Source organism: Talpa occidentalis, unplaced genomic scaffold (genome assembly GCF_014898055.3).
Source record: "Talpa occidentalis isolate TD23 unplaced genomic scaffold, MPIMG_talOcc4v2.1 talOcc4.9, whole genome shotgun sequence".
Taxonomy (NCBI): domain Eukaryota; kingdom Metazoa; phylum Chordata; class Mammalia; order Eulipotyphla; family Talpidae; genus Talpa; species Talpa occidentalis.
Window position 1 is genome coordinate 117,355,780 of NW_023605305.1, and position 12,939 is coordinate 117,368,718.

General features: G+C 40.9%; 2 protein-coding genes across 2 annotated transcripts in view; both read left to right on the forward strand.

The window, feature by feature from the left end:
* Positions 1-12,939, forward strand: part of LOC119236022 (olfactory receptor 2T27-like) — a 292,093-nt gene that overhangs the window by 239,653 nt on the left and 39,501 nt on the right. The gene's annotated exons all lie outside the window — the stretch shown is intronic.
* On the forward strand, positions 12,010-12,936 carry LOC119236940 (olfactory receptor 2T27-like). The gene has a single exon (XM_037500872.1). It carries the CDS (start codon positions 12,010-12,012, stop codon positions 12,934-12,936), a length of 927 nt encoding a protein of 308 aa, XP_037356769.1.

Consider the following 12,939-nt stretch of genomic DNA (forward strand, 5'->3'; position numbering starts at 1 on the left):
ATATGTTTTCAGGCCACAAATGACTACAAATCTCTTCCTTCTACTCTCAAACCTTGAGGGATAGTTGAGTTGGGTACAAAATCCTTTCCAGAACATAGTCTTCCCTCAAAATGCACCTCTGTCTTGTGTACTGGAGGGAGTTTCTGGAGCTGGGTAAAAGCTCAGATCTGTGTCCTGGGTGAAAGGGTGTGTCTGAGTAAATATTAATTTTATATGTATATTAACTGTAGTGAATTGTTTGAAAAAAACTATCTGAAAACAATACTAAAAATTAAAAAGCACTTTCATTTTTAACTCTTAGAAGTGGTCTTAGAAGTCTTAGAAGTGGTCATCTCTGTCTTTAGTAGATAAAAAGTTCTGAGTAAATAACAAATTAGATTTTTCTTTCAACTGTAGGAGAATCTGGCTGTCAGGTCAAATTCAAGTCTTGTATCTAGGAGACAAACAAATAAGAAGCATCATAGCAGCCATCCACTTGTATCAGGTGAAGCTCCTGGAGCAATAAAGTTGGACTATACTGTTGGCGCTGCCCACCACTGCTAAGCCCTGTGACTCAGGGTAACTGGTTCCCCCAAACCCTCCTCCCTTATCCCCTTTTCCAATGCTTAACACAGCATGGGAGAAGTACTTTTCCGAAGTGGAATCCATTCTGGTCTTCCTCACTCCCCTCACAGTTGTGCAGTAAACATCTAGGGATAAAGGAGCAGGAAGGAGGAATTTAGAATAGTGTTGTAAGTAGTCTGCATTACACATGGAGGGGTATGAAGAGATAAGAGGTGAAATCATATATCACAACACTTAAATCTATATGAAGCAAATATTAACCACATTTAATCGAGCATTGCACAGGGACACAATAACAGGAGGGGAATTCAATACCCCACCATCAACAATAGAGTGACCTTGCAGGAGGATTAGCAGTAAGGTTAAGAGACATAAGTGATATGTTGGAGTTGGAGGATCTAAAAGACATATGCAGAGCATTCCATACAATATCCATCAAATGCACATTCTATACAATATTGAATGCACATTATTTCCAAGTGCACATGTTAAATCCTTCATAATATATAATGCTTTATTCCAGAAAGCAAATTTCAAGGAATCTAAGAAGATTAAAATAAAATTTGGCAACTTCGCAACAAAGCAATAGGAAATTAGAAGTCAATTAAAAGGGAAAACTTTGAAATTCCTACAGTTTTTTTTCATTCACTCATCTGTATTGTACACTTAGGCTGGTTCCATAACTTGGATTTTGTGGATAATGCTAGTCCATCCTGGAAATTGATGTCCTCCTTGTCATTCAATTCAAAGTATATTTTCATTTCTTGTTTGATCTCTTCATTAGTCCAGTGGTCTTCCAGTAGTGTGGATTTCAATCTCCATGAAGTGGGAGGGTTCCTTGCTTTCTTTTCATGACTTGTTTCTAGTTTGATGCCTTTATGATCAGAGGAGATAGTTGGAATGATTTTGATCTTAATGTATCTGTTGATGTTTGTCTTGTGGCCCTGTATGTTATTGACTCAGGCGAAGGATTTTGTGTGCTTGAGAAAAATGTGTACTCGGAGTTTTTCTGCTGCAGTGTCCTAAAGATGTCTGTTAAGCCCATGAGTTCTATGTTTTTATGTAGGGCTCTAGTGTCTTTGTTTATTTTTCATCTCGTTGATGTGTCCATTGGTTAGAGTGGGGTGTTGAAGTCTCCTACTCTATATGCATTTTCTTTAATGTCTGTTTTCAGAGCTGATAATAATTGCCTAATATATTTTGGTGTGCCTTCATTTGGTGAGTATATGTAGATGAGTGTTATATCTTCCTGATGTATTTTCCTCTTGATCATAATGTAGTGTCTGTCTATGTCTCTTTTTACCTTTTTAATTTAAAGTCTATTTCATTGAGAATGATACTGGCTGTTGGCTTGTCATAGATGGCCTTTATGATGTTGAGGTATGTTCCTTGTATCCCAAGAATTTCAAGGGCTTTTATCATGAATGGGTGTTGAACTTTGTCGAAAGCTTTCTCAGCATCTATTGATATTATCATATGGTTTTTATATTTCTTTTTGTTGATGTGTTGGATAACGTTGATTGATTTTCAGATGTTAAACCATCCTTGTGTCCCTGGAATGAATCCTACTTGGTCGTGGTGAATTATCTTATGGATACATTGTTGGATTCTGATAGCTAAAATTTTATTGAGGATTTTTGCATCAGTGTTCATTAGGGAGATTGGCCTGTAGTTTTCCTTTTTTGTGTTGTCCTTGTTCGGTTTTGGTATTAGTGTAATGTTGGCTTCATAGAACGTGTTTGGTATTGTCCCTTCCTTCTCAATTTTTTGGAAGAGTTTGTGAAGGATAGGCACTAATTCGTCTCTGAATGTTTGGTAGAATTCATTTGTAAATCCATCAGGTCCTGGGCTTTTGTTTTTGGGGAGGTTTTTGATTACCATTTCAATTTTGCTGCTTGTAATTGGTCTGTTTAGGTGTTCTATTTCTTCTTTATCTAGCTTTGGGTGATTGTAGAGTTGTAGGAATTTGTCCATCTCCTCTAGATTGTTAAACTTGTTTCCATATAACTGTTCATAGTAGTTACTGATTATTCTTTTGATTTCTGCTGTGTCTGTTGTGATTTCTCCTCTTTCATTGTCATTCTCAATGGTGAAAAGCTGAAAGCAATTCCATTAAGATCTGGAACAAGACAAGGATGTCCACTCTCACCACTGCTTTTCAATATAATACTGGAAGTCCTAGCCAGAGCAATAAGACAAGAGAAAGACATCCATGGAATCCAAATAGGAAAAGAAGAAGTCAAACTATCACTATTTTCAGATGATATGATAATATACATAGAGAACCCCAAAAACTCCACAGAAAAACTAATTAAACTCATCAATCAGTTCAGTAAAGTGGCAGGATACAAAATCAACACGCAAAAGTCAGTAGCCTTCCTATACACAAACAATAAATCTGAAGAAGAAGAAATCAAAAAAACCATCCCTTTTTTTATTGAAACAAAAAAATCAAATATTTGGGAATGAATCTAACAAAAGAGGTAAAGGACCTATACAAAAAAACTATAAAACACTGTTAAAAGAAATAGAAGAAGACACAAAGAAATGGAAAGACATCCCCTGCTCATGGATTGGAAGAATAAACATTATTAAAATGGCCATCCTTCTGGGGCCTCCCCGGTGGCGCAGCGGTTGAGCGCTGGGTTGCGAAGCTGCCCGCGGCCTCTGCGGCGCCGGTTCGATCCCCGGCTGCTCCCCGGCCACCAGAGGAGGGTCCCACATGGCGCGCAGACCTCTCCTGCCGCCCGCTGCTCCCCTCAGCAGTGTACTTCGGTCCTTCTGCCTGTTCTGCTCCCTGCTCTGGCTCTGGTGAATCCTCTCACCCTCCCGCGCTTCTGACTGTACCCAGTGCATGTATAAACAAAACAAACAAACAAACCAGCAAACAAATAAATAAAGCATGCCTCTATAAAAAAAAAAATTTAAAAAAAAAATAAATAAAATGGCCATCCTTCCAAAAGCAACATACAGATTCAATGCTATTCCAATCAAAATTTCAATGTCATTCTTCAAAGAAATAGAACAATTATTGATGAAATTCATATGGAATCACAAAAAACCCCGAATAGCCAAAGTTCTCCTGAAAAAAAAAGAAGGGAATGGAGGCATCACACTCCCAGACTTCAAACTCTACTACAAAGCCATAATCATCAAAACTGTATGGTATTGGAACAAGAACAGACATACAGACCAATGGAATCAAATAGAAAATCCAGAAATAAACCCATAGATTTATGGTCAACTAATCTTTGACAAAGGAGCAAAGACTATGCATTGGAGCAAAGAAAGTTTGTTCAATAAATGGTGCTGGGAAAACTGGGTCGCTACATGCAAAAGAATGAAGCTTGACCACTACCTCACACCATACACAAAAATCAACTCAAAATAGATTAAAGAACTAGACATAAGACCTGAAACCATAAAATACATAGAAGGAAATATAGGCGAAACACTACGTGATGTGCACATCAAAGACATCTTTACAGACACATCACCCAAAGCAGTGATAGTGAAGGCAAAGATCAACAGCTGGGACTACATCAAATTAAAGAGCTTCTGCACAGCAAAAGAGACAATAACAAAAACAAAGAGAAACCCCACCAACTGGGAGAACATTTTTGCACCCAACACTAATGATAAAGGACTGATCACAAAAATCTGCAAAGAGCTGATGAGACTCAACAACAACAAAGAAAATAATCCAGTCAAAAAATGGGCAGAAGAGCTAAAAAGAAACTTCTCTGAAGAGGAAATGCAAATGGCCAACAGGCATATGAAAAAATGTTCAACATCACTTGTCATCAGGGAAATGCAAATCAAAACTACCATGAGATACCATCTTACACCAGTGAGAATGGCACATATTAAAAAAACTAGCAACAACAAATGTTGGCGAGGGTGTGGAGAAAAAGGAACTCTCCTGCACTGTTGGTGGGAATGCAAACTGGTCCAACCACTGTGGAGAGCTGTGTGGAGATTTCTGGACCTACTAAACATAGAGCTTCCATAGGATCCAGCAATTCCACTCCTAGGTATTTACCCAAAGGACACAGAAACATCAATTCCAAAGAGCACCTGCACCCCTATGTTTATAGCAGCACTGTTTACAATAGCTAAGCTTTGGAAACAACCCAAATGCCCAAAAATAGATGACTGGATCAAGAAGATGTGGTACATATATACCATGGAATATTACTCAGCATTCAAAAAAGATAAACACATGCAATTTGCAGCAACATGGATGGCGCTGGAAGGGATCATGCTCAGCAAAATTAGCCAAAAAGAAAAATAAAAATACCGGATGGTCTCACTCATAGCAGGAATCTAGAAAACGTAAATAAGGGACCAGGAAAATGAATAACTATAAGAAAGTGAAAATCAAAATCAACAAAAAACTATGAACCAGAGACACTTTTAGGGGGGCGGGGGCAGGAGGGGAGGGATTGGGGTCAGAATGGGGGGGCTGCAATTATATGGGGAATATAAAAATAAAATTTATTATTTAAAAAAAAATAAAGTCTATTTCATCTGTTATAAATATAGCTGCTCCTGCCTTCTTTTTTGGTCCATTTTACTTTCAGTCTATATTTATCTTTTGCAGTTAAATATGTTTTCTGGAGACAACAGAAGGTTGGATTTTGTTTTTTAATCCAGCCTGCTACTCTGTTTTTTTAGTCCATTTACATTTAGAGTTAATATTGATACGTTGGCATCTGTATTTGCCATTTTGTTTGTCTTTTTTGTGATTTTATTCCTTGCTTTGTTCTGTTCTTCTTATTGATTCCTCTGTTGGTTTTGGCTTTAGGACTTCTTGTAGATTTTTTTGGAGTGGGGATTTAGTTGTAATGAATTTCTGGAGTTTCTGTTTGCCTACACGGTCCCTATTTTTTCTTCATAGAGGAAGGAGAGCTTTGCAGGGTAAGTATTCTTGGTTGGCATTGTTGTCTTGAAGTTTGCTGAATATGTCACTCCGTTCTCTTCTTGCCCATGGTCTTTCTTTGGAGAGGTCTGAAGTTAACCTGATTGGCTTTCCCTTGTAAGTTATCTGCTTCTTCCCCCTTGCTAGTTTCATTATTTTTTCCTTGTTTTAGACATTTGCAAGCTTTACTATTATGTGTCTTGCTGTACTTTTCTTTTTGTTGTGGTAATCGGGTGTTCTTGCTTCTTGTGTGTCTGTATTCATCTCTTTTTTTTTTTTCGTTTGGGAAGTTTAATTATCTCCTTGAATAATTTGTCATATCTGTTGTCTCATTCCTCACCTTCTGTAATGCATATCACTCTTATATTTTTTTCTTCCTGGAGTCTGATAATTGTGGAAAAGTTTCCTCATTATTTTTCCTTTGTATTTATCTCTCCTCTTCTCTTTTGGTTCTTTTTATTTCTGTATCTTGGAGAATATTGATCTGTTCGTCCATTTCTTTCTTTTTTTTAAGATTTATTTTATTTATACAAGAACTAGGGCACAGGCCAAATGCACGGGAGGGTGAGAGGATTCACCAGAGACAGAGCAGAAAACTGAACAGGCAGACTGACCGAAATACACTGCTGAGGGGAGCAGCGGGCAAGACAGGAGAGTTCTGCTCGCCATGTGGGTTGCTCCGAGGCCAGTGGGGATCGAACCAGCACTGCAGAGGCTGAAGACAACTTCACGGTGCTGCGCTCAACCGCTTGCACCACCAGGGAGGCACTTTTCTTCCATTTCATCAATTCTGTTTTCATTGCTTTCCCCAGAATTCTTTATCTCTTCCAGTAATCATTTTTTTTTAAAGATTTATTTTATTTATTTATACAAGCACTAGGTAGAGTCAGAAGCGTGGCGGCAGGGGGGGGGGCGGTGAGAGAATTCACCAGAGCCAGAGCAGAGAGCAGAACAGTCAGGATTGACAAAGTACACTGCTGAGGGGAGCAGCAGGCAGCAGGAGAGATCTGCACGCCATGTGGGACCCTTGCCTGGCGGCTGGGGATCGAACCAGTGCTGCAGAGGCTGTGGGCAGCTTCGCAACCCAGTGCTCAACCACTGTGCCACCGGGGAGGCCCTCCTCCAGTAATCTTTAATGTCCTGCATTTCTTTTATTTCCTTTCTTAAGGTCTCATTTTTGTTTTTCTGTTCATTGATTATTTGTCTCATATCATTTTTTTTCTTTTTGTTTTCTTTATGCTTTTTAATCATGATGATTCTAAATTCTCTATCTGGCAGGCAGAGAGGTTCTTTCATGTCATTGTTGAGTTCTGGTGACTGATTTTCTTTTTGTGGTGTGTCCTCTTGTGGGCTTGCTTTGTTGTCTGTATTTTTCCTTCTTCTTACTGTTTGCTTTCTAATTAGTGCTATGCACTGGGATGTTGTGCCACTGGTGTTGGTGGGCATCTCTTTGGGATGCTCCTTCAGGAGTGTCAGAAGCTGTTTACCAGACCGAGTTCAGTGCAGTTAGGCCAAAACTCCACCAGGGGTGTAGTCTGTAGCCGTTTTTCTTGGCACAGCCCCTTATAGTTGCCTCCCTCTGTATTTCTCAGTTCCAGAAGGGAGCCTTGGAGTCCCTGCCTTCCAACTATCATCACCTAGTTGGTGATTTTGTTCTGGTCAGTAGGTGGCGCGAGAGACCTGTATTTCCCAACCTGTGCTTTTCCCCAGTAGTTCTCTAGGAAATGAGGGGAGGAGGTGACCACCTCAACACAAGGGCTATTGCTCACACGGGGTGCTGTGTCTTCCCTATTTCTCAGGTCAGGGGCTCTCAGATCCAAAATGCTGGCTGTCACTCTGTGCAGTGCCCACTGTTATGGCATGACCCATGCCCTGGATCCCATGCCAGGCTGTCAGTTCCAGAATTCAGGCCTCCTTTCCCTTCTCACCCCCTGTTTGGGATGCTCACTCCCAATCAGAGCCAGAGGGTAGTTTGGATTTCCTGGCTTCCAACTATCAGGTATTTGGTGATTTTGTTCTGATCACTAGGTGGCGCGAGAGATCTTTCCTAGTATCCTCCCAGAACTGCTTTTTCCCATAGGTCTCCAGGGAACAGAGTGGGGGGAGGTGGTGGAGTGCCTCAACGGCGTGGGAGTGCTGTGTCTGCTCTGTATCCCACCATCGTGGGGATCCCCCATACTGAATTTCGTGCCCCAGTTCTCAGTTCCGAAGTTCTCAGATACGATGTGGGCTGTAGCCCAGTTTACTGCCCTCAGATACGGTGTAATTTATCCATTTGATTCATGTGTTGCTTTAATTCCTTCTGTGATAATTGCAAACCTGTATACTATCTGACTCTGCTTCTAATGCTAATGGCCACCTTAGTAATTTTCTGTTAAATGAGAGACATGATGTTGTGGGAAATAGAGACTGAGCTAAGGCCTTTATTGTGATATATTATGTAATCTGCAAGAAGTTGATTTGGGTTTTGTGTCCATAGTTCTTGCTGCCCCCGAGTTCAAACAAATCTAGTGCCCATGCAGTGTCCCTGCTTCTCTTTGTGTTTCTATAGGAACTGGTCCTTAGATATTTGGCATATAATACACTGTTATATACTAGAGCTCTTTAGCTGTGTGATGTGGTATGTATGTAGAGTTGAGCCTATGATCATAGGTATAATTTTAAGCATTCATAGGGCATGTGTCCCCAAGAGTGACCTTCAAAGTGTGATGAGCTGTTGTTGGGGAAAGATCCTCCTGTTATCTGGGCTAAGGCTCAGGTAAAGAATATTCTCCCAAAGTGTTTGCCTTTGCTTCAAAGAGAATGCTCTGTGTTATTTCCCAGAGCCACGAGGGAACCTTTAATCCCTCTTCATCTTGAGGACCTGGTGTGGATCCTGTTCCTAATCCATTTGAATGTGGTTCCATCTACCAGCCAAGCACCTTTCTTCCAAAGACTCAGTCACAGGGGTTTTCCCTTTCAATTGGCCCACCTTCAACTTGCAACATTTCAACCTCAGCTTGTGTGAATGGCCAAAAATCATAAAAATATTTCTACAAGTTAAGAAATGATTAAAAATGATATTTAATTTGTTAGTGGTGTTTATAAGTAGTTTGTTTTTCACACAACCAGTTATTGTTTTGAAACTGATATTTGCTGAAAGTTTTGAACATACATCACATCAGCAAAGTGTATTTCCTGAGGGAGAGACTGCACATATTTGTGAGATAGCTGTAACCATTTCTTCAGGGTCATAAAGGACAGGGAGATAATTGCTACAGGCTTTGCCTAAGGGACTAAGCTGCAGTTGGGGACAGTCATTTTGAGGGCTGTTTGTGCAACGGTAAATTGACTCTGGCCTGTTGAAGCAATGGTTTCAAGGTATTTAATCTGTGTGTTCAGGCGGGCTGTATGTCCTGTACTGGAAAAAGTAAGAAATGTATGGGCAGCACTGTGTAAGTAGCATTCATTTTGTTCCTATGAGTAAGTAGGAGTGTGTTTCTCTAGAAGAGAAGTGTGGTATGTTTCCTTATGTTGCCTAATACATGATGCTCTTCCCTAGCATATAATGGAACAACTAATGGAACAATCCCATCCATTTAAATTAATGGCACATCTGTCAAATATCAATATTAGCAAGTTTTATTCCATCCAAGTAAGCAGTTTAGTTATGTTGGAACCGGCATTTATGTACTAGTACTGCTTGAAAGGCAATTTCTGATTCTGAGTTGATAATCACGTTTCCTTTTATTTTCAAATAGGTGCAATTTGTTACTGTCAGTCTTCAGGGCAGTAGACAGTTCTATGAAGAAAGAGGGGTGAAGTGTAGAAATACCAGCTGCCTCTCCTCTCTGGTGTTCAAAGTCTTTCCTGAAAGACTTTTTGAAAACCGGGGGGAATGAATTTGTTGCAAATGTGTAATTTTTTTTTTCAGATACATGAACAGTCACTTGAGTAAAATTATATGACATTTCCCTTGGTTTACTCTCAATAGACACTGTTAGTTGATTTCAGTTATTCATGCCCTTTATTCTAAAGGGATAGACTTTTCAGTTTTAAATCAACTACAATTTTTTTTAAAGGTTTATTTAATTTTTATACAAGAACCAGGGTACAGGCCAGATGTGGGGGAAGGGAAGAGGATTCACTGGAGACAGTGGGGAATGGAACAGGCAGACTGACTGAAATATACTGCTGAGGGGAGCAGTGGGTGAGACAGGAGAGGTCTGTTGCGCCATGTGGGATTCTCGCTGGCTGGCTGGGATCGAACCTGCACTGCAGAAGCTGCGGACAGCTTCACAGTGGGGTGCTCAATCTGCTGTGCCACCAGGGAGGCCCAACTACAAATTATTTTTTTCTTTTGTGTTTTTATGTACTTTTGCATATACATGCATAGAATGTTTTCTGGGCTTCTCTAAGCACCACAATTTAAATACAAATACAAATGCAAACACAAATACCGTTCATGAAAATGTCTTTGACCATTTTTCATTGTTGGCATTGATGCATGCCACTCAGGAAAGCTTTGAGCAGCACCCATTACACAATTTTGGAGGCCATTAAAAAGTACTTAGGGGGCCTCCCCTGGTGGCGCAGCAGTTGAGCGCTGGGCTGTGAAGCTGCCTGCAGACTCTGCAGCAACAGTTCGATCCCTGGCTACCAGTGAGTGTCCCACATGGTGCTACAGACCTCTCCTGCCATGCCCGCTACTCCCCTCAGCAGTGTATTTTGTCACTCTGCCTATTCTGTTCTCCGCTCTGGCTCTGGTGAATTCTCTCACCCTCCCGCACTTCTGACAGTACCCAGTGCTTGTATAAATAAATAAATAAATCTAAAAAAAGGTTTAAAAAAAGTATTTAGAAAAAAGTGTAATGTTAAATTCCTTGTAAAATTTATTTTATTTCAATAATCCAGCAAATACTATTATTTCAAATGGAAGCATTATTTAGCTCTCTCTGGAGCTGAGAAATAAGTGACAACCCTGTTTTCCTAGAGATAAGGAGCGGGTAAAGCCCCATGAATATCTTCTCTGTGAACCTCCAGCTCGCATGGCCCTCCTTGTGATACACACTCTGCTGTTACATTTGCCTTAGAATTTAGGGCTGAGGAACAGGGAATTTTGTATACAGTGTGGTGGTGAAGACCCTAGACCTACCACTTTGTCTGGTACATTGGGTATATAAATGATACTTGTTTTTTTAAAGACTTCATGTGCTATTGTACATATAACAATATTGAATCTATGAAATTCAGCACAGGGACTGTTGCGTGTTCATGTAAGTATCCCCCCATGATCAACCCTTCACCCACACCAGGTCCCACTGAGCTCCGCATCATCTCTCTGTAGGACTGATGTGAGGGCAAGGATGGCAGATGTCCCTGTCTCTGTGTGTCAGAGAATCCAGTGGCAGGTTTCTGACAGCGGGATTCAAGTGTTGTCAGCAGAACTGACTGCACTCGATAGCTGCTCTTGCTATTGGTTAATACAATGACATTTTAATATGAAGAATTTTTATGTCTTATTATTACTTTAGTTCATGAACGTTCTTCATTTGCATCCTCTCCAAGAGAAAAGTAGCTTAGATGAATATAAAAATATGAACATTTTTCATTCAGCACGGAACTGATGCCCAAAATAATCTCAGAAAGTGTGCTTTCTACTGCCCTTGTCACTGCAGACGTTGCTTTAAGTTCATGTTGAAACAAGACCAAGAAGGAGAGAAAATAAAGGAGAAAAGAAATCCCTGGGGATCTTGTAGCCCTGAGGTTGCTGTGCCTCCATCTGTAGGGCAGTGAGTCCCCTTGGCTTCCCACTCAGAAGCGCATTTCCCACGTGCAGTTTGCTCCCGCAGGCACATATGTGTGCCAACTGCTGCCCTTGGACCCTCTTCCTTTCCAGAGTCACTGTGTCCAGGTCTGTACACGTTAGTCCTCCGTACTCTCCTCCCCAAGCAGCTTGCTTCTTTGACTAGATCCACAGACTCAGTATAACTGTGCAGCTTCAAGCAAAATTCCTATTTAATTATGTGTTTGTAAAATGAATCTTCAGAGAAAAAAATTTCCTTTTTACAACATGAGAATTGTGGAGCTAATTGGAAATTATTGTGAAAAGATTTAATTGATGAAAGCTTTATTGTGACCTTGAAATTTTCTCCCTATTTTCCTCACATGCTTTATCCCCCTGATGACTACAGAAGGAATCAAATAGACTTGTGCGTTTCAGTGTATGTTTAGGGTAGAGTGCAGCTTGATGTAATTGCCTGAGACTTTCAATTTCTAGAAAACTTTTGATAACAAAGATATCATTAAACTATTAAGCTTTAACAAAATATCTGACCATTTTGCAGTGTGGAGTAGTCTGATATCTCATGAGATCCTTCATCAAAGGCATGTATACTGATTTATTAAAGTATGAAGAGTTGGGACATAAATGGACTTGAGATATGAGAAAGTTGGGTATGATTTGATTTGGTAAAATTTTTTTATGGACTGCGAATATACTACTTTTGAAGAACACTCCAAAGTTCCAAACTGGGAGCATGAGCATGGCATGGCTGAACAACCAGACCTCAGGCAGTGATTTTGTCCTCTTGGATCTGTTCCACAGCACCCCGGTGCCTTGGGTCCTCTTCACACTCATCTTGCTAGATTTCCTGGTGGCCCTTTTCGGCAACACCATAATAATTATCCTCATCTGGGCTGACCCTCTTCTCCACACTCCCATGTACTTTCTGCTCATCCAGCTGTCCCTCATGGATCTCCTCTATATCTCCATGTTTGTCCCCAAAATGGTGGTGGACTTTCTATCTGGGGATCATCGAATCTCTTTTATTGGGTGTAGCTTCCAGATGTTCCTCTTCATCACCCTTGGGGGCTCAGAGTGCCTGCTGCTGGCGGTCATGGCTTATGACCGCTACGTGGCCATCTGCCACCCTCTGCGCTACCCCATCCTCATGGGTCCCAGGGTCTGTGTGCTCCTGGTGCTTGTGACCTGGCTGGGTGCATTCTTCAATTCCTTGATCCATGTGGTCTATACTCTGACACTCCCTTATTGTGCCTCCAGGGAAATTCATCATTTCTTCTGTGAAGTCCCAGCGCTCCTGAAAGTTGTCTGTGCTGACACTTCCCAATACGAAAAGGGCATTTCTGTCACTGCTGTGATTTTTTTTGTCTTTCCCATCTCTGGCATTCTGTGCTCCTATGGGAGGATACTCTTCACTGCACTGGGCATGGGATCAGGCCAGGGACTCAGAAAAACCTTGGGTACTTGCTCTTCTCATGTGACCGTGGTGTCCCTCTTCTATGGGGCTGCCATCGTTAAGTACATTCTACCAAAGTCCTACCACTCCCCTGTCGAGGAAGAAGTGGTCCCTGTGTTCTACACCATCATAACGCCCATGCTCAACCCCCTCATCTACAGCCTGCGGAACAAGGACGTCACTAGAGCTTTTCGGAAGGTTTTCAGAGTGTGAGGA